At 35.9% G+C, this 23,793-nt stretch overlaps 1 protein-coding gene across 2 annotated transcripts in view; it reads left to right on the top strand.

Annotated features, from left to right (window-relative positions):
* The window catches only part of USP33 (ubiquitin specific peptidase 33), a 38,976-nt gene extending 21,871 nt beyond the window's left edge, over window positions 1–17,105 (top strand). Inside the window, exons 10-23 of one of the 2 annotated variants that reach the window (XM_063298151.1) lie at window positions 344–746; window positions 3,466–3,578; window positions 3,993–4,165; window positions 4,286–4,356; window positions 4,752–4,785; window positions 6,894–6,939; window positions 8,809–8,989; window positions 9,148–9,274; window positions 9,992–10,158; window positions 11,547–11,628; window positions 13,212–13,320; window positions 14,402–14,504; window positions 15,018–15,086; window positions 16,004–17,105. In XM_063298151.1, coding sequence (XP_063154221.1) covers window positions 344–746; window positions 3,466–3,578; window positions 3,993–4,165; window positions 4,286–4,356; window positions 4,752–4,785; window positions 6,894–6,939; window positions 8,809–8,989; window positions 9,148–9,274; window positions 9,992–10,158; window positions 11,547–11,628; window positions 13,212–13,320; window positions 14,402–14,504; window positions 15,018–15,086; window positions 16,004–16,161 — 1,836 coding nt within the window. In that variant the 3' untranslated portion in view covers window positions 16,162–17,105. Of the gene's footprint in view, window positions 1–343; window positions 747–3,465; window positions 3,579–3,992; window positions 4,166–4,261; window positions 4,357–4,751; window positions 4,786–6,893; window positions 6,940–8,808; window positions 8,990–9,147; window positions 9,275–9,991; window positions 10,159–11,546; window positions 11,629–13,211; window positions 13,321–14,401; window positions 14,505–15,017; window positions 15,087–16,003 lie in introns of both variants that reach the window. The other variant, XM_063298150.1, reaches the window with a different exon arrangement.
* Window positions 17,106–23,793: the final 6,688 nt, after the last annotated feature.

Raw genomic sequence — 23,793 nt, 5'->3', positions numbered from 1 at the left:
CAAGTGGGAGAAAAATGTTCCACTCTTCTGTCTGAATCTTTCATGCAATAGCCCAATTTATTTAGCAGGGTGCCTGATGCCCAAAATAGGCATTCCAGGGAGATTCTATGAGCAAGAGGAGTTAGAGAAAAAAATTACATTCTGTCAATTCTCTTTGCATACTCCCCTGGATCCAACTCTATATTTGTACAGAAAACATCATAAAATGGAAGTAACTAAAAAGCAATATTGTTGCACATACAATGACTCATTTAACCATTCTGACTGATTAGTACTTTTTGAAAGCTACCACATTATTCAGATGCATATTTTAAACCACGTACTTACCTGTTTTAAATTTCAGGATGCTCAGGAATTTTTGCGTTGTTTAATGGATTTGCTTCATGAAGAGTTAAAAGAGACTGTTGTTATAATAGATGATACTAACATAACAAATGTTGATGAGAGGATGGAAGAAGAAAAATGCCACTCAGATACAGATTTTCAATCATGTGTTAACAATGATAAGGTAGAAAATGATGCTTGGTCAAAACCTGTGGCAGATGATCCTGCAGAAAATGCAATGTTAATTGAGGATGATGAAAATACACCTAAAGACTATAGAAAAGAGAGATCCTTGTGTACCAAAATGAATAGAACAAATTCTATGGACGACACAGAAAAAGATGTAAACAGTTTCCTTGAAACAGCTGAACTTTTGAATAATCAAGAAACAGTGAAGGTACAAATACACAGCAGATATTCAGGTGATTGTATGACTATTACTTGCAAGTGATTAAAAAGCAGTTTTAAATAGATACTTGCATAACATTAGCTTGGGTTCCATAGTGATGTCATGCTGATGGAACTAATTCTTAAGTTCCTTTGCCTTCTGTAATATCTGCTCTAGAGGACTGGGGGACTGTCTCAGGCAAAGATTAGGCAGTGGCCAAAGGAACAACAGAAAATTCTATTTCATGAACTTGTCTTAACGTTTGCCTTCTCTGTTACGTACTTTCCAAGATTATGCAGCATCCTTTCTACTTTTAAGATCCATTTTAACACTACTGTGCCGTACTGTGACCTTACTCAAGTGATTCTGATAACACTTAATGATTCTTTGGCATGGAATGTTTTTGTATTTACTGACTTTAGAGGGATAGATATAGGGTAATAATTCTGTAATACCCAGCTTTCTCACCAAAAATCAGGGTAAATTCTATCAATTCTAAGTGAAAGTATAGACATAAATAATAGAAAACTTAAGAAAAGCAAAAGAAAGAAAAAAGGAAGAAATAGGTTAGGAGACACCTATCTGAGGAATATTAATAATGAACAAAAGTGACAGTGGGGTGGATGCAGGCATAGGAGACCTACTCAAATTATTTGCAATCAGGTTACAGACTATTTTAGTGGGTCTGCTTTAAGTATGACAAAATGTACTACTAGTAATTATGTTCTATATCTCCAGTGTACAAGGCAATTCTTAGTCTCAATAATAAGCCACTTAACAGTTCACCTGTTACCATGGCATGTGTAGTGAATGCTTTCTCTAGGTTTATCTTATCTCTCAAATGTGTAACTTCAGATAGTAAAAGAAAAAAAAATCTTCATTGTAAGAGGCAGGTGAACAAGTATTAAGAGAAGATTGTATAGTGTATATTATATGTTTATAAATGTAGGCATTTGTTCATTGATTTGATAAATTTCAGCCTTTATTTGTGTAGTCAGCTCAGCTCATACATGGAAACAGATACAGTTAACTTTTCCTGTTGGAGGCTTAACTTTCACACACGCATGCATGCATACAAACACAGGCACATACATATCCATTTTTCATAGCAGAACCCCTTTTTCCTTTATTAAAAAATAGTGGGAATAAAAAGGAGTAGTCATCTGGGAGGGTAATTGCTATCATTTCCATCCTTAGTCATCCTGCCAGCCTCCCAAAATTCTACTTTTTATTTGGCCATTTTGGTGCCAAAGTTTGTGATGCAATTTTTGGCTATCTTCAGTTGTTTGGAGTACATTTTAAAGAGTGGGAAATAGAAACAATTGGTTTCACAATTTTTAAACTCTCCTCCCATGCTCGTTCAGTCTTGTCCTTTCATTGGTGACACCATTCTGGCTTCATTGTCTAGTAGTCCACTGCTGCATTAAGAGCTTTAGTAATTATTTTGTGTAATTACAAGCTCTTTTTCCAATCCGCATAAAAGTAAGATAGTAAGCATGCATGATTTTTATCTGGGGATTAAACATTAGTACTGTAACTTCTGTTTATCTGTTGCTTGCCCTTGGGGAATTGCATCATTTTACTAGGTTTGTCAAAGCACTGTTTAAATACAGTATTGTTTTCCAATAATACCTTAGTCTTTCATGGGGGGGGGTTTCAAACTTCTAGTAAAGCTCACTGAATTTTGTCTTTTCTGATTCGTTGCACTGAATTTAGTTTACATCACAGTTCATGAAGTAATTTTAGACATTTGTAAATTTATCTTGTCTTCCAAAGCTTAACATTTAAGTGGGATTATCTTTCCATATTCTGAGATAAAGTTAACTCTCCTCTGAGTCAGGCTAGACTCCCGGTGAGTACATGGACACTTCCATGTACATTTCTTTGGTAACAACACAGAAATGGTTTGCCATTGCTTTTTTTTTTTTAATATCTCCAAATACTAATTGGGCTCTGTTTAGCTTTTTCAACATCAGGCAAGGTAGGTTAGCACCACCTAAAGCTTACTTCAGCAGTATATACAAAGTAGCCTTGCAAATATGGTGTACTACTTCAGCTGCTAATAAATTAAGTAGTGCCTGTTTGTTTCGCCCTACCCAACCCTGTTTCCACTGATATTATTTTTGAGATCTCATCTCAGTCTACCCCTCCATGTCCATTGGAAGATATATGCAGTTTCTCCTTGAAGAATTGCAAATGAAATCATTTTTGGATATATGCATGCAGTAGAATGATATAAATATTGTGGTATAAAACTGAGATGCTAGATTGGCTGTGAAATTCAGATTGCAGATGAAGAATTGCTTGTAAGCCCAGCCTATGATCCTATGATTATTTATTTATTTTCTATTCCACTTTTATTATTTTTTTTAAATAACTCAAGGAAGTGAACATACTTAATACTCCTTCCTCCTCCTCCTATTTTCCCCACAACAACAATCCTGTGAGGTGAGTTGGGCTGAGAGGGAGTGACCGGCCCAAGGTCACCCAGCCGGCTTTCATGCCTAAGGTAGAACTCTCAGTCTCCTCGTTTCTAGCCCATTGCCTTAACCACTAGACCAAACTAGCTCTTTTTGCATCTTTTGTGTGTAATTATGGTTGAGACCAGTTTGCCCTGAAGCTGAAGACTTTACCTGGACATGAATAATAATGAATGAGCAGTACAATGTCATCTGCTGGTCCTCCCAAAATTAATGTAGAAAATACTGTTAATTACCCCTGGAAGGCTCAAATAAGATCTCTCTCTTTTTTAGTTCCAATTGCATCTTCCTCTAAAAAGAAGAAAAACAAAAAATACCGAAGTGTTATATCTGACATATTTGATGGTTCTATTTTAAGTTCAGTACAATGTCTCACATGTGATCGGGTAAGTTTTACAATATTGCAGCTTAAGCAAAAGTTCTTTTTGTGTGGAAAAAAATATTTTAAAAAAAGTAGTATGCAAACAATTCTGGGATTATTCCAGCTAGGTTTTCCAAACTTGTCTGACTAGTCCATTTCCTGTTCATAGTTGTTTTCTTTATTTTTTTATCTTCTGCGCTATTTATATTTTTATATTTATCACTATGTATATATTTATATTAATTCATACTTTACAGTGAACTTATATTCATGCATACTTTATGGTTAACTTATAATTATGTGTAGGTTGCCATCAAGCGGTATAATTGCAGCTAAGCAGCACTGTATTTTCTTGTATGCAAAGTTTAAAAGAAGCAAATATAATTATACAACTTCTTTAAGCAAATCAAAAAATGTTTTTATGTTTATTTTGCTATAGGTTTCAGTTACACTGGAAACTTTCCAGGATTTGTCTTTACCTATTCCAGGTAAGGAAGACCTTGCTAAGCTGCATTCTGCAAATCATCAGACCTCTCTTGTCAAGGCAGGATCTTGTGGGGAAGCATACGCTCCTCAAGGATGGATTGCATTTTTTGTGGAATATTTCAAAAGGTTAGTTGGGTTCTTTCCGGTACTTGAATCTTTTTGTATTGATGTTTCTGCTATAACAGCAGAACAATTGCTGTTTTTCTGTCAATGATGTTTCAGGTTTGTTGTCTCATGTGTTCCTAGCTGGTTTTGGGGTCCAACAGTAACCTTACAAGATTGTCTTGCTGCCTTTTTTGCTAGAGATGAACTGAAAGGTAAGAGATTAATATTTTAAATTTATTTTAAAATATAAAATTACTTCTAATTTAGCTACTATGTATCAGTTATTGTTTTGTATCAAATTTCACATTTAACAGAATAGAAAGCATCTCAGGGTTTTCTCCATAATGTTATTATCAAAATATGAATTGATAAGTATTTTCAAGGATGAACATTCTGAAAACTTACTTGCAAAACATTACCTTTTAAACCATAATCTGGATTTTCAATTAAGATTAATTTTCCAATTCATGAAGATACATATTTTATAAAACACTATGATCAGTTACTGTATTGCAAAATCAGACATGCCTGGTGTGGGTTGAAGGGGAAGATAATTTTCTATATTTTTAGAATAATAGTTGTCCTTCCCTCTTCACAATGTCTGCAGGTGACAATATGTACAGTTGTGAAAAATGTAAAAAGTAAGTTAAACTCTTTATATATTTGAATAATTTCTACCCTTTTCTACCCTTTTTCACTAATACAGTAAAGCTATTCAAAAATAGGAATATGATGTAATGTATGAAATATGCAGTGTACAGTGCAGTTGACCGAGAATAGGCCTTGTGTGAACCATTCTGATTGTTAATGATTGTCTAAAAATAGTTTTAAATATTCTTTTCTTAAGCTTTCTTGAAAAACTGCCTAAACACCCCTGAAACCTAATAAAAATGCTTAGGATTGAGTTTGCCTCTAGCCAACAGGAATGGTTCCATGCCAAATGCCAGAGCCTAATCTGAGCTGTGCATATAGCCATCTAGACTAGGCATAGGCATCATTTGGACTTGCCACTTGTTTGCACATTAGCAGTTACTGTTTTATTTTATTTTATATTTTACAACTTGTATGCTGCCTCAATCAAGAAATGACTCTACCTGTCTTAGAGAATAAGATTATTTTCTGTTAAGTAAAAAATAATAAAAGTAAAAAAGGACAGGATCAGCAGTTAAATACATGGTGTGCACCAGGAAAGGGTAACTAAATAAACATTTTCTCAGCCAGCCACCATTAGGGAGCTGATCACTGTGCCCTGCCCCAGGGCCTGTCAGAAGAGCCAGGTTTTGACAGCTTTACAAAAGCCCAACAGGGTGAGGCCATGCAAACCTTAGGGGGAATGCTTTTCCACAGGACAACCCATCTACTGAGAAGGTGTATCTCCTAGGTCCATCTAGAGGGCACTGGTTTACAGTGGGGACTTGGAGTGTACCAACTCACTCAGATCTAATTGGTCAGACAGAAACAACAGGAGAAAGACAGTCCCGTAGGTAAACAGATTCTAAACCATGAAGGGCGGTATAGGTAACCAGCAACACCAAGCCTATCAGAGCTATGGTGTTACATGAGCAAAATAAGTGCCCATAACTACTTGCATGGCTACATTCTAGACCAGTGTAACTTCTGAGTGGTCTTCATGGGTAGTCCCATGCGTGACTGTGAGAAGGGCCTTTTGATCAAGGTAGGGACACAATTGGCACACAATATGGTTTTGTGCAAAGGGTGCTCCTGGCTGTAGCTGCTACCTGCTCAATGAGCAAGAACTGCATACCTGTTCTGTCTGGGGCAGTGTAGAGGAGTACAGCAATAACCTAAAAGAATTGAATGCAAGAGTGGTTGTGTAAATGCAAGCTTAGCCTTGCAAGGGATGAGACAGTAAGAAAGAAACTTAAGATTGCCTTGTTTGATTCTTTTGGGTATAAGGGGGGAAGGAGAAACTTGGCCAGGCTTTCAAAAGTCTGTTGTTATACCCTGCAACAATAAAGTAGAGGTCCAGTAGTCCTTGGGGAATTTGTTTCCTGACCTGGCCTATCTCAAAAAGATACCAAAGGGGAACAATTGTTCTGCATGCTTGCTTGTTCTTAGTAAGTCAGAATTCAGTGACATCTGAATAGGTACATTAAAAAACCCTCTTTATATTCAGGGTTAACGCTTCTAATTCAGAGCTACGGCCATATATTCTCCATTAGACTTGGAATGAAAACTCAGAAATCATGCACCTGCAATAAATATTTTATCTCTCTCCTTCCCCCTCCCCCATTGCAGTGGCTTCCTCTAAAATCTTGGTGCTAAGAATCAGGAAATGCATTATAATAGCTTTTGTTGTTATGTTGGTGGCTACAGATGGACTAGAGGAATTAGGTATTTTTTTCAGATGGTTCTCTCTTCTGTGGGTGTTAATGGGTTTGCACAAGGCCCCTTTATTTTTCTAAATAAAGTAATTTACTAATAGATTACTATTACTAGTCTGAAGTTGGCAGGCATTTTATTGTCACTAGTATGGATTATTACTATTATTTGCTGAGTACTTTCCCAAGGTATATTTTGGATTTTTTTTTAATATGGCAAGTAATCATGTTTATTTTATATAATAGATAGTGTGAAAGCTATATGGGAAAAATTGTAGATTTCTAATTCCATACTGCTTTTCTCTAGTCAGCATTTCTAAAATAGTAAAGATGTATATTAGAATCTTTGTAATGTTGTAGTCAATATATATTTTTTACCATGTTATTAAATGTGAACTTTACTCCAGGTTAAGAAATGGAGTAAAATTCTGCAAAGTTCAACACTTCCCTGAGGTAATGTGCTTTGCTTTGCTTTGGTGGATGAAAATGTTGATTTTGGGTTGGGGGGGTAACAAATCAGTGTGAAAATTATTATAAATTACTTTTATGTAGCATGACTTGTATTCAGTTCTATTTCTTTATTTTCTAGCATGAATCTTTAACAGTTTAACATAACAGTTAAAACAAATTAATTTCTTTTTTATGATGTTGTGGTCCCTAGGCTGAATTACATTTTCTGTCAGATTGAGTGTAGCTGCTTGAACCAAATGTTTTTTTTTCCAACCACAATTTTCAGAGTCAGCAAAATTTATAGATGAAAGAGTAGTGATACAGGAATTCTAGCAAATGAAGTATTTTCTATTTAGAACTATTTATTCTATTTCTATTTATCATAGCTTAGGGGATGCTATGGCTAAGACTTTCTAAGACTTTTTCTCACAGCCTTAGGGTGCACTGGAAAGAGGGTGATTCACTGATAATGGGGAAGGCTGCAGCTGATTGTTTACATAAGTCACTTGAATATCAGTCTCAGAACCAACTATTCTATTCTACACAACAGTTTTAGATAGTTAGGACTAATATATCTTAAGCAGTTCACTTAACATAATGTTTCAATTTAATGTCTTTCATTTGGATGTTTGAACTTAGTCTTCATTGAAAAGTGTTGTATTTGAGGTGACTTAGAATAGTCCTAAAGCTCTGTGATTGCTTTTTAACATGTGTATCATCACGAGATATACAGCCATTGGAAAAAATGTACATTTTTATGCTTACCTGTAAATATAATAGAATGTTTCTTGCTTCTGATATAACTATCACTGTACTTAAAAGAGACATTCATTGTTGAGAATTAAAGGTCTAGTCTAGTTTGTTTCCTGGCCATTGGATTCATGTAGTTTTCTTGGAAGTGTGGTTTGCCATTGCCAGGCTGCCCCTGCTTAGCTTCTGAGATCCGCAGGAGCTTCTGAGATCTAATTAGGGCTGCCCCTGCTTAGCTTCTGAGATCTGCAAAGGTCAGCTGGGGGCTGCCACCTGTTGAGGCTCTTGAGAATTACCTAATAGCTAAAAGAAATTGAGATAAAGTCACTTGGAGTACAAAGAACTGTATTAGGATCATTTGGGGTCAGCATGTTACTTTTTGGACAAATCCCACAACTTGGAGGTTTTCTGAAAGATTAGAATTCTTTTGGGTTTTTTCTAACACCTCTTTTCCTAAGGAAATATAAACATATTGTTCTGTAAATGTTTGTGTTCAAACTTCCCATATCAGTACACACCAACAACATATACAGTACATATATAAGCTTCATGTCATAACTGCAGTTTTCCTTTAGTAATGTTTGTATAGAAAAGCACCAAAGATGATAATGTTCCTTGCCATGTCATTTCCAATTAACTAGGACAGTGCAACTTTTTCCAGATCAAGACTTGCCTTAGTGTTGGGCAACATGTCAGGGGCTTCAACCAAATACATAATCTTGAAAAAAATACTAATAAAGTATATCTGCCAAGGAGTTTGAGGTACCAATATAGAAGGTTGCTAGCTGCATCATATGATAGCCATGGTGTGATTGTGATGTTATAAAGCAATTTCAAATTGAACAGTAAAAAAAAAACACTACTAAACACTGGGAGCAAATAAAGAGAAGAATTGGAGGTTGCACAAAAGACTTAGATGCTCACTGTTTCATTTCCCCTTCCCTAAACTTATCACAGTGTGCCTTAGAATAATGGGTTTACATAAAGGGCTCGGTGATAATTTCATTTTCTATGAGGAAATAGAAAAGTCATTAGCAATTTAATACGGAATGTATTGCTTAGATATTAAAATAAAATAGAAGCATCAGTTTTCAAATAAGTCTTGTCAACTATTTTTCACAGATTTTATGTATTCATCTCAAAAGATTCAGACATGATCTTATGTTTTCCACAAAAATTGGAACTCATGTATCCTTTCCTTTGGAAGGACTTGATCTTCAACCTTTTCTTGCTAAAGACAGTCCTGCTCAAATAGCAATATATGACCTTTTGTCTGTTATCTGCCACCATGGAACTGCAATCAGTGAGTATAAATAATCTGTATTTTTACAGGCTATATGTATTGTATGCTACATTTCATGCAGCTGATGTAAAAATATGTTAATTGCATTACTCTGTAGTGATCTGCTTTCCTTGTTATTTTAAAACGATAAAATTCTCTTAATTTGTTCTTTAATTTAGATGGGCATTATATAGCTTATTGTCGAAATAACTTAAATAATCGATGGTATGAGTTTGATGATCAGAGTGTCACAGAAGTAACAGAATCAACTGTCCAAAATTCAGAAGCTTATGTTCTCTTCTACAGGTGAGGAAGTTGCAAAACAATGGGCTAGATACAGACATTGTTATTGTCAGAAAAAGCATCCTTTGAGCAGAGCTTTGCTTAGTGGATGGTCTCACAGGGACAAAAAGAAGGGAGATAGCATAGCAAATCTCCCTCCTTCTCTAACAACTTCGAAAAATCTACTCTGGAGGGTTGACATGAAACTAAAGATAAAGTGAATCTACAAAAACCTCCACCTCCTCTCTTTTGCCAGAAAGCTCCTCCTTTGAACTGAAACTGCTCTCTTATTCATGAGAAGCAATTGAAAAAAACTGGATAGTGCTTCCCAACCGCTAGAGGTTTTATTAGCTGTAATTGTAGCTCAATATGGAAGTGTTGGCTTTTTTCAAAGTGCTGCTTTGCAGGAATTAATACGTGTTTCATCTTGTTCTTAAGAGTAGTTCTGAATGGGTTCCCATGAACTCAAATATTTGGAACATTATCAAGATTTGAAGTACTTTTGTTTTTTTTAATTGAAAGCACATAGTATGCAATCTTGGGTTTTATTAGCTATCTTAAAATTAATGCTTTTCATATTATACAGAGTAACACAGATCTTAAAAAAAACTGGTTTATTTCAACATGAGTTTGGATGAGATTCTTTTCACTATCAACATGTACATATTACCTGTTGTTAATACTACTCATTTCAAAATAATTTACATATTACTTAATGTTAATATTGCCTTTTCTCAAAAGCAAAAGCAACGAAGAAGCTAAAAAAAAGAGAGAGAGAGTGTCAAGCCTTAATGTTATGGAACCAAGCCTCCTTCAATTTTATATTTCACGTTTATGGCTGAATAAATTCAGAACTTTTGCTGAGCCAGGACCTATTTCAAATAATGATTTTCTCTGCATACATGGAGGTGAGACTGCAATTATGTAAAACTATTCTCCTATGAAGATGAAATTTCATTTTTCCACCTGAAACAATAAATCCCACTGTTTTCCATAACTTGGGATTTTGATCATTGTGCCTTATTTTTGCCATCCTATGTATCTTTGCTCTTACATCTTTTAATTGGAACTTATCCAATGAAATGAGAATATGACTCTGCAGTCAGTTAACTTGTTTTCTGATTATCTAGCAGATCATAGCCTGAATTTTAGTTATGTAGAATCCATCTTTTCAAATATAAAGTTAACTGGTTCACTGTCAGAATGACAGATACAAACTTTGGATAACCTGCTGATCGAAAGTGAAAAATATGTATGTCCTTAATTACTACTCATGACTTGTTAGGCTACAGTTTAATTCTGTAGGAACATAAATTAGGTTGCATCTATCTACGGGGTAGAAACTCAGAATTATAGATTTGACTACATAGCAATGCAGGATGGGAGAGGATGGGTTTTGCTTTTGGTAATTCTTAAATTAAGTTAGTCTCTCTGTAGATTAGAGTAATCTTCTGTTTTCAGTGAAACAGAAATTCAGGATTATTCGGGCAACTTAATTTGGCCCCTTGTTAGTAAAAACTGTCAGTTCTCTTGAAGGTAGATTCCATAATGTGATATTCAATATTAGCCAAATTTAGAAGTTTTAAGTAATAATTTTGGTCTGTTGTACAAAGCAAACTGCAAGGAATCCTACATTCAGAATCACTAGATTTATTGACTGGGTTTAAAAAATCAAATTAAATTTTGTATTTTGTTCTTAATTGATTGGTGGAAGTAAGGCTTTGGTTTTCACTTACAAATTTGACATACTCTATTAATTTAAATACTTGTTCAAAAACATTCATTAAGTTCATGAAACAGTTTTGGTTTTGATTTTCTTATATATCATTAATATCTTTTGGCCACAGTTATAAAAAAAAAATTAATCTGTTCAATCGTGTACGATTCTCAGAGACTACCTGGACAAGTCTCTGCAGTTTTCTTGGCAAGGTTTTTCAGAAGTGGTTTGCCATTGCCTCCTTCCTAGGGCTGAGAGAGAGTGACTGGCCCAAGGTCACCCAGTTGGCTTTGGGCCTAAGGCAGGACTAGAACTCACGGTTTCCAGTTTCTAGCCTGATGACTTAACCATTACACCAAAGTGGCTCAATCACTTTTAGAACAACATAAATCCCAATAGTCATCTTTAGAAAGACAAGGTGGCTAATATATTGGCTTCAACATAAAACAGTAGGAGGTTCTTTTTTTCACACACAGATATTTTATGGTTTTTCCTGCTGCTGAAAAACTGTATTACTTCAGGGTCTCTACTCTGCTTTAACTAAACCGTATTTAATTTTTTAAATCTATTTTTCCACAGGAGTTTCTCCACACAAAGCTTCTTTTATAGAAGACCTTGTTGTAATGCTTCCTCAGAACATATGGGATAATTTGTACAGCAGGTAAACTTTTAATTGTGAAACATATTACATCTGATGTCTAATTTTCTGCCAAGGAAATAATAGTATTACCAAAAAAAGGAGGTAATTACAAAATCTGTATATAGTATAGTGCAGAACACTGTACTGAATCCTGTGATGGGCTGGCACTTCTAAGCCTCTTTAATTCAGCAAAAGCTTCTATAAACAGAAGGCAGAAACACTGTTTGCATTTATTCTCTTGCATGCATGCACCTCTGCTACCCATCTGATAGTGTGTGAACTGGCATGGGGCAGAGGTGATTCAGGATTAGGGAAAGAGAAAACCAATTAATTTCACTTTGTTTCTACATGCAAATGCTTCTGCTGGGTGAAGGAGCACTGAATAGAGTGATGTGATTAAATGTTGTAGTTGTAACAACTTTGTGTTGCTGTTTTCAACAGAAGAACATTTCTGTCCCTAGTAAGTTTCCAGACTTACTTCCATTTTAGTTTACTCCAAGGTTTGATCTACCCTTGTTGAAAATTGCATGGCTAAGTTTTCTTTAAAATGTATCACTTAATTGCATTTGAGCAATTTCCTTCAAAAAATCAAAAACAACAGTAGTAACAGAGAACCTTTTAGTATACTAGAGGGGAAGCTAGATCTCTTTGCTTTAATATAGTACTTCTCCACAATCAGTTCTTTACAGGCACTAATTCAAACATACACACCCTTGCAGTGTTTTAAAAGTACTGTAGCATACTCCCAAGATGGACTATCACATGATATTTACATATAAACAAAACAAGCATTACAAAATAGCATCTAACTATAATATCCATTTTAAAGAATGAAATAAGTTTTCTTACTATAAGACTTTCAACCAAATGTGACATAATTAAGCAGGCAGTTTCACACGCATTTTCCCCAAAATAAATCCTATTAAACAAATGCAATTCTGAGTAAATGTGAGGATTGCTGTAAATCCCATATACTGTATAAAAGTCAGTTTTCACAGAGGGAAAGTGGATAAGCTTTTTCCTGAATATGATAAGTTATATAATGTGAACCTGACAATTCTGAATTAACGTTTTTCAAAACTTTTTAAAAGTTTATAGATTTACCATGGCAGAAAAATACAGTTTATTAGCAAACATTTTATACTGCAATTACTATGTTCATTTCAGTGAGTAGGACGAAAATTACTATAAGGTCCGCTATTGTATGTTTCAAACTTTTTTAGTCAAAATCTGTATTACAGATTAAAGATTCTGTCATATCAAGCAGTATGGAAACATAGTACAATGAAAAATATATTTGAAAATAGTATAAAAACAAACAATACTCTTTTATGTGTGTGTTCAGAACAAAAGTGAACAGTAAAGCCACTCTTCCGTATATTTCTAGATTAGGTGTAAAAAAGGAGTTTCACATTCTGATGTATCAGAACTAGTTTTGGGATAATTGATATTAGCACAACTAATTCAGATGTGTGTGGCTTATCTCATCTAAAAATAAAAAGATGTAAAAAGATGTTGTCTACAAAACAGAGTTGTTTCCTAAATATAGCATTTGATCCTATAAAACCTAAAGGAGATGGGGATTTGTTTGTTTATGATCACAGGTATGGTGGAGGTCCAGCAGTTAATCATCTGTATGTATGTTATACCTGCCAAATGGAAACAGAGAAAATAGAAAAAAGAAGGAAGACAGAACTGGAAATGTTTATTCGGGTATATATGTTCTTTCCATTTTGTTAAATTATTCCTTTCTTTTTTGAGTTACAAATATTTAAAAGCAATAGCTTGTATTGTGAGACATGGTGAGTTATATATAGGGCACTTTTATTAGGGTCCCACATTTTCTTTTTCCCCAAACAGTTTGATTGTGGATCGGGGTGAGTTAGATGCTCCTTCAGAATCACGTGGTGAGAAGTAGGCTCAAAAAGGGAAAATACATATTCTGCCCCAATTCTTCCACTAGTACGACCCATTACAGGGACAAAGCTCCATTGCAAATGGAAAGAGATAAACACCCAAACCAAGCATAATGTTTTTAAAGTCTTTCATAGTCATTCTTTCTAATAAAAATTTGAAGGTTTGTATTTTCTTAGCATCCATTTTGGCATGTCATAGTAGAGAATTGCAGAATTGGGAACAAAACTATGGAATATTTGATTTACAATTTGTGAAGAATAGCTTCTCCTGACTGGAGAAGAAATGGTTATTACAGGAAATGGTATTTCACAGGATTTCCATGTGACCTTTTAACAACATGAAAAATTACATTTCAGGAGCTGAGGATTTTTTAAGATGTATGTTTAATATCTATTTGTTTTCAATGTTAGGTTTCCTAAGTATAATAAATATTATTAAGAGCTTATACAGTGGGGCTTAAAAGTTTGTGAACCCTTTTGAATTTTCAGTGTTTCTCTACTTTTAGGACTTGTGAAGAACAGATCATGTTTTAGGTCATGTTTGTGCAGAAATATTGAAAATTCAAAAGGGTTCCTAAACTTTTAAGCACCACTGTATACCCTGTCTGTTGGGGTTTCAGTGGTGATTAGCAGAGACTATATAGACATGTGGTTTTGCTTTATTCATCTCAATAACTTCTTTTTTTAAACACAATTGATCCAACACTTTTTAAAATTTTAGTTTGTGAATACACAGTTAAGATTGGTAATTTTGTTCCACCATTTCTGTGGCATAATTTTGGAGAGTTCTGTGGGCAGTAATAATGAGTCTGGTGCATCTATGTCAGGGGCTGTAGGTTGTCCACACCTGCTTTTAGAATTTGCTTTCTGTCTCTCAGTTGAACAGAGCATTCCAAGAGGAGGAGTCTCCGTCTATATTCTATTGCATCAGTATGCAATGGTTCAGAGAATGGGAAGGGTTTGTGAAGGGCAAGGACAATGGTGAGTACTTTTGTAATTCAAAGAGACTGCAAGGGCACGCTACAAACTTCACACATTTTTAATCAGGCAGTAAATGACTGCAGTAAAATCTTAAGGGAGCACAGATATGAGTTCCGCATATATTATATAAAATAGAAAATGGTACCTGATGTAGTCCATGGCAGCTATGCACATAGTTGCATAGTTCAGTTTGGATCTGCAGTTTAGGGACCCTTCATAAGGGTTTTAGTGTGTGGATTTCTTTCAGTTACAGACAACATTTTTGCTTAACATGATGTATGAAATCAGCCTAAATATTCCAACTTGGTGGTAGCTCCTGAAGGCCTTTGGGACCATATATAGACCTGTATGCAGCTGTTTCAAATTGTACGGCCCTGGTTGAGATGTGTATTTTGCTCATTTTATTTATGTGGTGTATTTAAATAAGGTATCAAATATGAGAGGAATTTTCCTTGGGGGTTTTCTTTGTTTAAATAGTATTATTGTCTTGTAACTTTTTTTTTATTTCACTAGATCCTCCAGGTCCCATTGACAATACCAAAATTGGTGTCAGTAAATGTGGTTCGCTTGTTTTGAAACAAGGTATGAATACACTGATACATACTTTTCTGCATGCAATTTTACCAGTGGTCATGTTCATTGATCATTTTTGTGCCTTTATAAAAATGATCTGTACCTTTTTGCTATGGGATTAACCATTCCATAAACAAATATGCTCCTATTCTCGAAGGCACAGCGTATAGAGGAAGCTCCCCATTGGGAATGGGGAGTCCATTGGTTCTCCAGTCAGCCTCTCATACAGGTTCACTATGTCCCACAATCCCCAAATGCAACTTCAAACTATGTGGGGAAAAGAAAAAATCACATTACTCTCTAGCCTTCAGCTACAATCAAAATTTCTTTAAATGCTGTTCTGTCAACAGATAATGTTGTAATCTAGTTGTATTCATTCGAATTTTAAATAAGAGCAGTACTTAAAATCTGTATTTGAAGACTTTCCTTGTTTCTGGACACATGTTATTCTAAAAAGGAATGGCAAGTTTTTGTCTGAAAGTCTATATGCAGTTCAGTGTGAGCTGTACAGAACTGGCTTTGTCATCTCTAGCTATAGTAATTTTATGAACAAATTTTCATGTTTAAAAATATGGACATTTCTACCTTCATGGTGCAAAAATTAAACTTTGAAAATCTGTGAACAGCTATTTCAAAATGTAAAATTTGTGGGAGAATTATCTCACTTCAAGACTCCTTGTAAATATATTTTCCCTTGAGTTTTATATAGTAATTCATAAATACAAAATAACAAAATGGCAGATAATTGGTTGAGCTGCATCTTCAGTATCATGGCAAGCAATTACAGACTGATCCAGATAATACTAAACTCCTTAAACCTGGGGTTTTTGTATTAAAATATTTACAAATATTGAAATATTTTCCCGATTTAAGCTGTCAGTTTAAGATATCAGCTACAACTTTATGGAAATACATTTGTCTTTTAGGAGCTGATTCTGGACAGATTTCTGAGGAAACATGGAATTTTCTACAGTCAATCTACGGAGGAGGCCCAGAAATCATACTGCGGCCACCAGTTGCTCAAAGTGAACCTGAATCATTACAGACCGAAGATAAAATAGAATCAGAAACACGTAGACAGTAGCCATCAAATCAAGGAATGAATTCTTGTAAGATACCTTCCGCTTAGCAACATACATTCCCAAGATTTTTCAAGTTGCTTTATCTTTATTTTTTCTGTGAAATGACAGAATGGCAGGCATTACTTTATCTATGGAAAGTTAACTGAAACACATTGGTCAGTGACCATCAGGAACTGAACTGGGACTGAAATTTGTAAGATACAAAATATAAATATGTATTAGAACTTTTCAAAGAGACTGATCTTACCTTGGAATTGTGATCTTATTTTACATAATTGTACATATACAACGTATGCATTATAAATTTAACCTGTCTTTTCACTATATCTATAAATTACCAAGCCCTCTCCACTGAAGTCTTATCAAGACAAGTTGTCAAGGATATTGAACATCATTTGGTGGAAATAAATTAGCAATTAAGAAAATAGAAATAATAAATGTTCTAATGTTCTATGAAAACTCAGGAATAGTAATGTTTTCTTTGTGTGTATCAGATATGTGTACGATTCAGATGAAACAGTTTTAGTCAGCAAATATAAATAACCTACTATGTACTCTTTAAATTCTCTAATATGTTTTTGCCATATGTAAACTATTATCAATAACATATGTAACTTAACAAATCCATAATCTCTAGGAGTATTTGATTTTAAGAGCATGAATTGGGTACATTAATTGCTTGTGCAGTTCAGGAAGTTTATAGTTTTTAAATTAAATGCATTAATAGTTCCACATGGAGAAAATGTACAGTTGCAGTGCTCATTGGCATGATATATGATGTCAGATGTTGAACTAAATGCATTCAACAAGATTGCAAACATTCTAGATTATTCATATTGAAATGTTGAATGTCATCCCAATGATTTTTCCTTCCTGAATATTGCCACGGTATAAACAATATTATGAAATGCTAGTTTAATAAAAGCCATTTTTAAAACTGTATAAAGCGTTTGGACTTCAAGCAAAGTAAAGATATGTATTATAGATCCATCCTGTACTTCAAAGGGACTGAGAAATGAAAGACAAGATTCATTTTGACAGGGAAAACCTTTGAGAAGAAGACTCACCTTTGTATAGCAATTGTTCATATTGTAAAATTAGAAAAAGAGAAAAGGAAGACTTGGCCTAATAGATCTTGTGCGTGGAAAGGAGTTCTTCTTTCATTTATAAATAATTATAGGAAAAACTAGGATGAAACATGCTTACCAACTCTGTAATATTAACCTTTTTTATTTTAAACAATTAAGTTGTACTACCAGGAACTCAGATGCCCGGTGGGTACAAGTACTATAAGGTTAGCCCAGGACTCTTACTATGTTACAGCAATCCCATTTATCCCTGATATTAGAAACTAATATCACATTTTCACATTTAAAGCTTATTTCAGAGGTTGCAAAAGGCAGAAAACATCTTGTCCTTTCATCCCTTCCTTCCCATTCTAATAATGCCTATGTTTTAAACACAGAGATAAATATGATCAGTTTATGAATGGGAAGACTAAAGATTCTATAGCATTATATACTGGATTATTTGTGGAGAAACAATCTTTGCTGAATATATCTTGCCATAATTGGTCATAATTCCAAACAGGTTTCACATGAGGCAAATGCAGTAATTTCTCCTTTAGTACATACAATTTTGCTGAGCAACAACATTAGTAATACTTGAAGATCTATATTCATCAGGACTGTGCTTTGGGTGCAAGGGAGCACAAATATAGCATCTGCTTTCAACATCTTAAAATAGCCACACCTTTCCCTGTAACTTAAATCCATTACTGAGAACAGATATTAGTGATATCCTGATACCCTTTGTCAAGCCCTTCACGCTCAGGAAGAACAACAACTTGGATTTCTGGAAAGATTTCTATTCCTAGTAGAGTATTGCATCACCCATTTGACACTTCCGGTCAGTTTGATGAGAACTATTGAATACTCTGAATATTATTTTCAAACTAGCTATGTATCCACTTAATTGTCTTGCCAACCAACCATACTTCGCTAGTTTACGAAGTGGAATATCATGGAATACTTTGAAAAATACTTTGCTGAAATTTAGATACAATTCACTATAACGTTCTTAACAATCAAGGAATTAAACATTCTAGAAAAGAGATACAGCTAGCCTGGCAAGACTTCCAAAAAGGGGATGGGCGTGGCAAAGGAGGGAATGCCTGGACTGTCCAATGGCTTCATTTAGATGTTAAAAAGTATAGTGGAGGAAATAGAGATCTGATGAGGGCCTTGGCCTTAGAACTGAGCTACAGTCCTCCAGCAGGCTCTTCTGAGTTTACTCAACCAGTTAAGATTACAGTAGAATAATTACACAAGTGCTTCTCAACACCACCCTAGAAGAATCCCCTACCAGCCAAATGCTTCGCAAAAATACAGTAATCCATGGTACTAATGCTACTGAAAGAACCAGAGGAACCAGTTGGAATCTCTTCCTGATCCAGTTCCTGGAATGCATTATTCACCACCAACAAAGGATTTTTTTCTTCAAAATCCTAGTCTGAGCCTATACTGGAAAATGTTTTGGATATTCTGTGCAAAAGTTAGTAGATATTTATAAAGATCATATATTTTGCTAATTGGCAATATTAAGAAAATCTGCAAAACGAAATTAGAAATCTCATGTAGATAGCATTTTGCATATACACAACAAAGGTTTTGATGTACGGTACACAATCTATGTGGCCAAAAACTTTTGCTTAAAAAAGATTAGGAGTCTGTATAAATAAAGCAATAATCTGGACTCAAATATTCCAGTCCTTCTCTCCCTCTTCCCCTCTGTCCCTCCCTCTCTCTCTCCTATTGAGAATAGTGAATGAAATGCAAAACATGGTTTTGCTGAACAATACCAGCATATATATATATCTCTGTGTGTGTGTGTGTACGTGTGTATGTGTGTATATACATATACATATATATATATATGAATTTTCATTCTACGTATCCATAATATGCTGTATCAAACCAAGATGTCCTAGTTCCCATAGCAACAAACCCCTCTTCTCCCTGCTTCTCAAATAGATCAGAAAGAATTGAAATGCTGTATCCACTGACAATTCTACATATGATTTCCTTCATCTTACCACTGTCTTCAAAAGCATGCACATTTTTAAAAATGAGATTTTCAGCCACATAAGTCAAATCTGCTCTTTAATACTTCACATATTCTGTGTCATGGTTCCTGTTCCAATGTTCCTGTGAACATCGTAACCAGTTCCCATGCCATGCTCGTGCTGACACATGTTACTGTTCAGGAGGGCGCTGCTCTTCTTGTTTTTACCAGGCACTGATGTAGAGACTTTGGAATGTCTATTTGGGTTACCTCGCCTGTTCAAGGACACTTTCCCGAAGACTGGCAGGAACCGTTAGGAACACCCGCAGGCTGAGAGGAGTGGACTCTTTCTGACTCTGGGGGGAGGGATTGGAACTGTCGAAGCTTTGTTTGAAAGACCTGCGCTTTTGCCATTCTCAGCTTTGCTCTTGAACTTGCATACTGTCCAGTAATAAATCAGATATCCATAAGCTTCTTGTGTGAGTCTGGTTGGAAACTTGGGGAGGCGTTCAACACAAACTGCTATTAATTCTACATGTTAAACACTGCTGATTGAAATTTGTTAATCAAAACTTTGATCTTATGTTTCAAATATCCCCTGATTTATGAATGTATTAGAGAAAATATATTAAATCAACTTTTGATCTTACAAGGCAGGAAAGGCAAATACGTTCTTTAAATAGACATGTATATATAAAGTATCTTTTCTTCCTTGTATTTAAGAACAAACTGCTTCAACTGAATGTTGTCATAAAATGAGAAAACAGTAGACCCAATTTAGGAGACTTGAAGTGTACCAAATGCACCAAATAGTACACTTCATTGCCAGCATCAAGACACGTATCAGTTTGAATACAAAACCTGAACATAACAATTAGATGTTCAAACTCCAAGTATAGGTGTGAATAGGTTTTTGAGGCGTATAGCAATAAGCACTAAACACTCATGTTTCTTTGGAAGACTCAGAAGGACACAATAGAAATAGCCATATCTGATTGGACCATAACTGGAAGAACACTTCCTGTGCATTAATATGTTACCAAATATACTGTAACAATCATAGTTCACAATCATTATTGCTGTCTCCACAAAACCCACCTAAATTTTCCAGCAGTGATACCATCTTGCACTGGAGTTCATAAATTAGTAAAGGAACTCCAAGCCGCTAACAGCAATCTTGCAGAGTAGAAGCATGAACCAAAAGAGAACTTGCACATTAAGCTTATTATGTTCAGAAAATAAATTCAGTCTTCACATAGTAGTCAGATGAAGAAAAATAGAGATAGCTTACTTTTATTCAATAGATCAGGATACAGGTAGATTCATAGTAGAAAGCACTTAATCATCACTGGTTCTTTGTAGACACTTTCTAAAGGGCGAGAGCTGCATCCTGCAGCAGCTCCTGCTTGCAGGTCTGCCAGAAGAGTAATGGAGATTGTTAAATCCCGAGGAAGAAGTGGAAATCAGGTGACCCATGTGACTTCCCACAAGCACAACCGAGATAGGTTTACTAGATCAACCCCCTTATGCTTATGAGACAATGCTGAGTTGATCTTTGATAATTCCAACACCCCTTCTCAAGTTAGCATGTCTCCGAGTCCACAAGCTTCAACTTCTTCTACAGTTCTTGGTAACTGCTCCTTGGCAACGGCTTCATCAGAATGTCCCCAGTCATGTTCCTTGTGGGACGATAGTGTAGTCTGACTATTCCTTGCTCCTGCATGTTCTTTACTACATGATACTTAACATCAGTGTGTTTAGTTCTCCTGTTAATCTTTTCTGACTGTGATAGCCTAATACAATTTTGGTTGTCTTCGTAGACCTGAGTAGGAGTAGATTCCTCAATTCCCATGTCTCCAAGCAGTAGCCTGAGCCATGAAACCTCTTTGCATGCTTGTGCTGCTGACACATACTCTGCCTCTGTAGATGAATGTGCACTAGTGGATTTACGGTAATATCTTTTGCCCAATCTGCATCTGTAAACCCTCCTAGTTTAGGATTTTCAGTAGCTGGTAGCTCTAGTTTTAGGTGTATAGTGCCCTTTAGGCACCTTCCCACCCGCTTAACACCAGTCTACTCTCTGTGTGGTTGTGCTGGTTTTTCTGCATAGAATATTTACTGCAGCTGCTATGTCTGGCCTAGTGGTAGTGGCTAGATACAATAGCTTACCTATGACACTTTTATAGCCATTGTTCTCAGGTAAAAGTTCACTAGGTTCCTGTTGCTTGTGGAAACCTGTTTCCACTGGTGTTGGCATAGGACTGGCATTTTGTAGTCCTAAGCTCTCCAACAGTTCTAGGATCTTTTGCTTCTGGCTTAGAAGAAAGCTTCCATCTTCTTTTCAATCTGTATCCTCAAGTAGTAGCTGGTATTGCCCAGATGCTTCACTTCTTCTTTGTTCAGGTTGGACACTATTTCATCAAAGTCTCTTTTGCTATTATGGCAAATCATCAAATCATCCACAAAACAAAGGATGTACATTTCTCTGCCATTTCTGCGTCTTGTGTAGAGACAGGGATCAGCTTTGCTTTAAACAAAACCTTGCTTAAGTACCTGGTTCAACTTCTTATTCCATGCTCTTGCTGCTTGCTTCAGGCCATAAATCCCCTTCTGAAGTTTGCAAACATGTTGCTGTGACTTGGGATTGGCGAAGCCTGGAGGTTGTAGCATGTACAGTTCTTCCTCTATCCATGTAGAAATGCAGTCTTTACATCTAGATGTTCAACACTTATGTTCCTGGAAGCTGCTAGACTTAGGAGCATTCTGCTTGTGGTATGTTTTACAACAGGAGCAAAACATTCATCATAGTCAAGTCCATACTTTTGTGAATAGCCTTTTGTGACTAGTCTAGCTTTGTATCTTTGTACTTCTCCATTTTCATCTTGTTTGGCTTTGAAGACCTATTTGCATCCTATGGCTTTCTTGCCTTTTGGTAGTTTTGTCAAAGTCCATGTTTTGTTCTTGTGTAGAGCCTCTAGCTCTTCTTGTGCTGCTTTCTTCCACTTGCTTGCTTCATCTGGTGGCATTTGCTGCACTTCATTCCATGATGCAGGTTCTTTTGGTAACGACGACCTTGCGAGGTAGGTGAGTCTCTTGGCTGGAACTCCTTTGTTGGGTTGTGATGAGAGTCTTGGAGCTGGTTCAGGAGTGGCACTTGCCAATTCAACCCCTTCTGCATTCTCCGCCTCATCATCTGACTCTGATGGGAGTTTCTGCCTGGCTTCTCTCTCTCTCTCTGGGTCAGTGTGGTGATTGTGTCTTCCAATGTTGGGCTAAACATCTCAAGCTGGTAACTGCTGCTGTTGGTTTCTGTGCCATCATCATCAGCATGACTATGGTAGCCTCTCTCTTATTCATCAAAGTACACCACTCTGCATGTGCTTACTTTTCCTGTCTTCAGGTTCAGGATTCCATATCCCTTGCTTCCTGGCACATACCCAATCATGATGCCTTCTTCAGCTCCGGGGTCTAATTTGGATCTCTTCTCTTTTGGTATGCATGCATAAGCCTTGGATCCAAATACTCTCAGATGCTTTACACTTGGTTTGCGTTCATCCCATAGCAAAAAAGGTGTTACCTCGTTGGCTTTGGTTGGCAGTCTACTCTGTAAGTATGTGGCTGTTAAAACAGCATCTGCCCAGTATTTGTCAGGCAGATCTGCTTCTAAAAGCATACATCTTACCATGTCCATTGGTGAGCAATTTTTCCCTTCTGCAACTCCATTTGGTTCAGGTACGTATGAAGTGGTTAGTCTGTGTTCTATACCTAGTTGTGTTAGGTATGTTTGCATGGTTTGTGAAATAAATTCACCTCCCTGGTCACTTTGGAGGTAAATAACAGCTCAGAAACGGATTATAAGGATAGTCTTTGGAAGGAAAGTATTTATTGTGTAGGTATGTGTACATTTTTATCTTTTTATTCACTCTTCACCCAAGAAGATGGAAGTACGGTATCCTCCATGCTGCATCTGATGTATTTCATGACTGTGAGAATTTAACGTTGGGTCTCCTTTCTTATAGGATAACCCAGCCTTCTCCATCAGGATCTTTTCAGATGTGCTGGAATGCAACTCACAGTTTTATTCATGCTGGCTATGACTGACAAGAATTGTTCTACAATCCATCTACATTGCAAAACCCCCCTCCCTTGAAAATTACTTAAACAATTATACATGATATTCTCATTTTTCTATAAGCAATTAAAATGGTATATAGTCCACCTTCCATAAAGCACTCAGAGCAGAGAGGTATAGATGTTATATTATGTCACCTCCTATGCATAGTGTTTTACATGACTTCCACTTCCCCCGTGGAGGGGAAGTGGGGGGGTAGGAAAGTCAAACACACATTTTGCCAACTTCACAAAAAGCTTGTGTATATGGAGTTGCTCTAAGACACTCAATGTGAGTCTTGTGCAAAGATGGCTCTTCTGAAATCCAAGTACACCACTACATATTTGTCCAAAATACTAGAAAAGATTTCATTCATGAATCTGGAGAAGACTATGGAATAATTAGCCAATTCAAAAGGCATTACTGTGTGTTCAAGTTTGCCACACCTGGAATTAAAGGC

Source organism: Candoia aspera, chromosome 3 (assembly GCF_035149785.1).
Source record: "Candoia aspera isolate rCanAsp1 chromosome 3, rCanAsp1.hap2, whole genome shotgun sequence".
Lineage (NCBI taxonomy): Eukaryota > Metazoa > Chordata > Lepidosauria > Squamata > Boidae > Candoia > Candoia aspera.
This window is presented reverse-complemented; position numbering and strand designations above follow the sequence as displayed.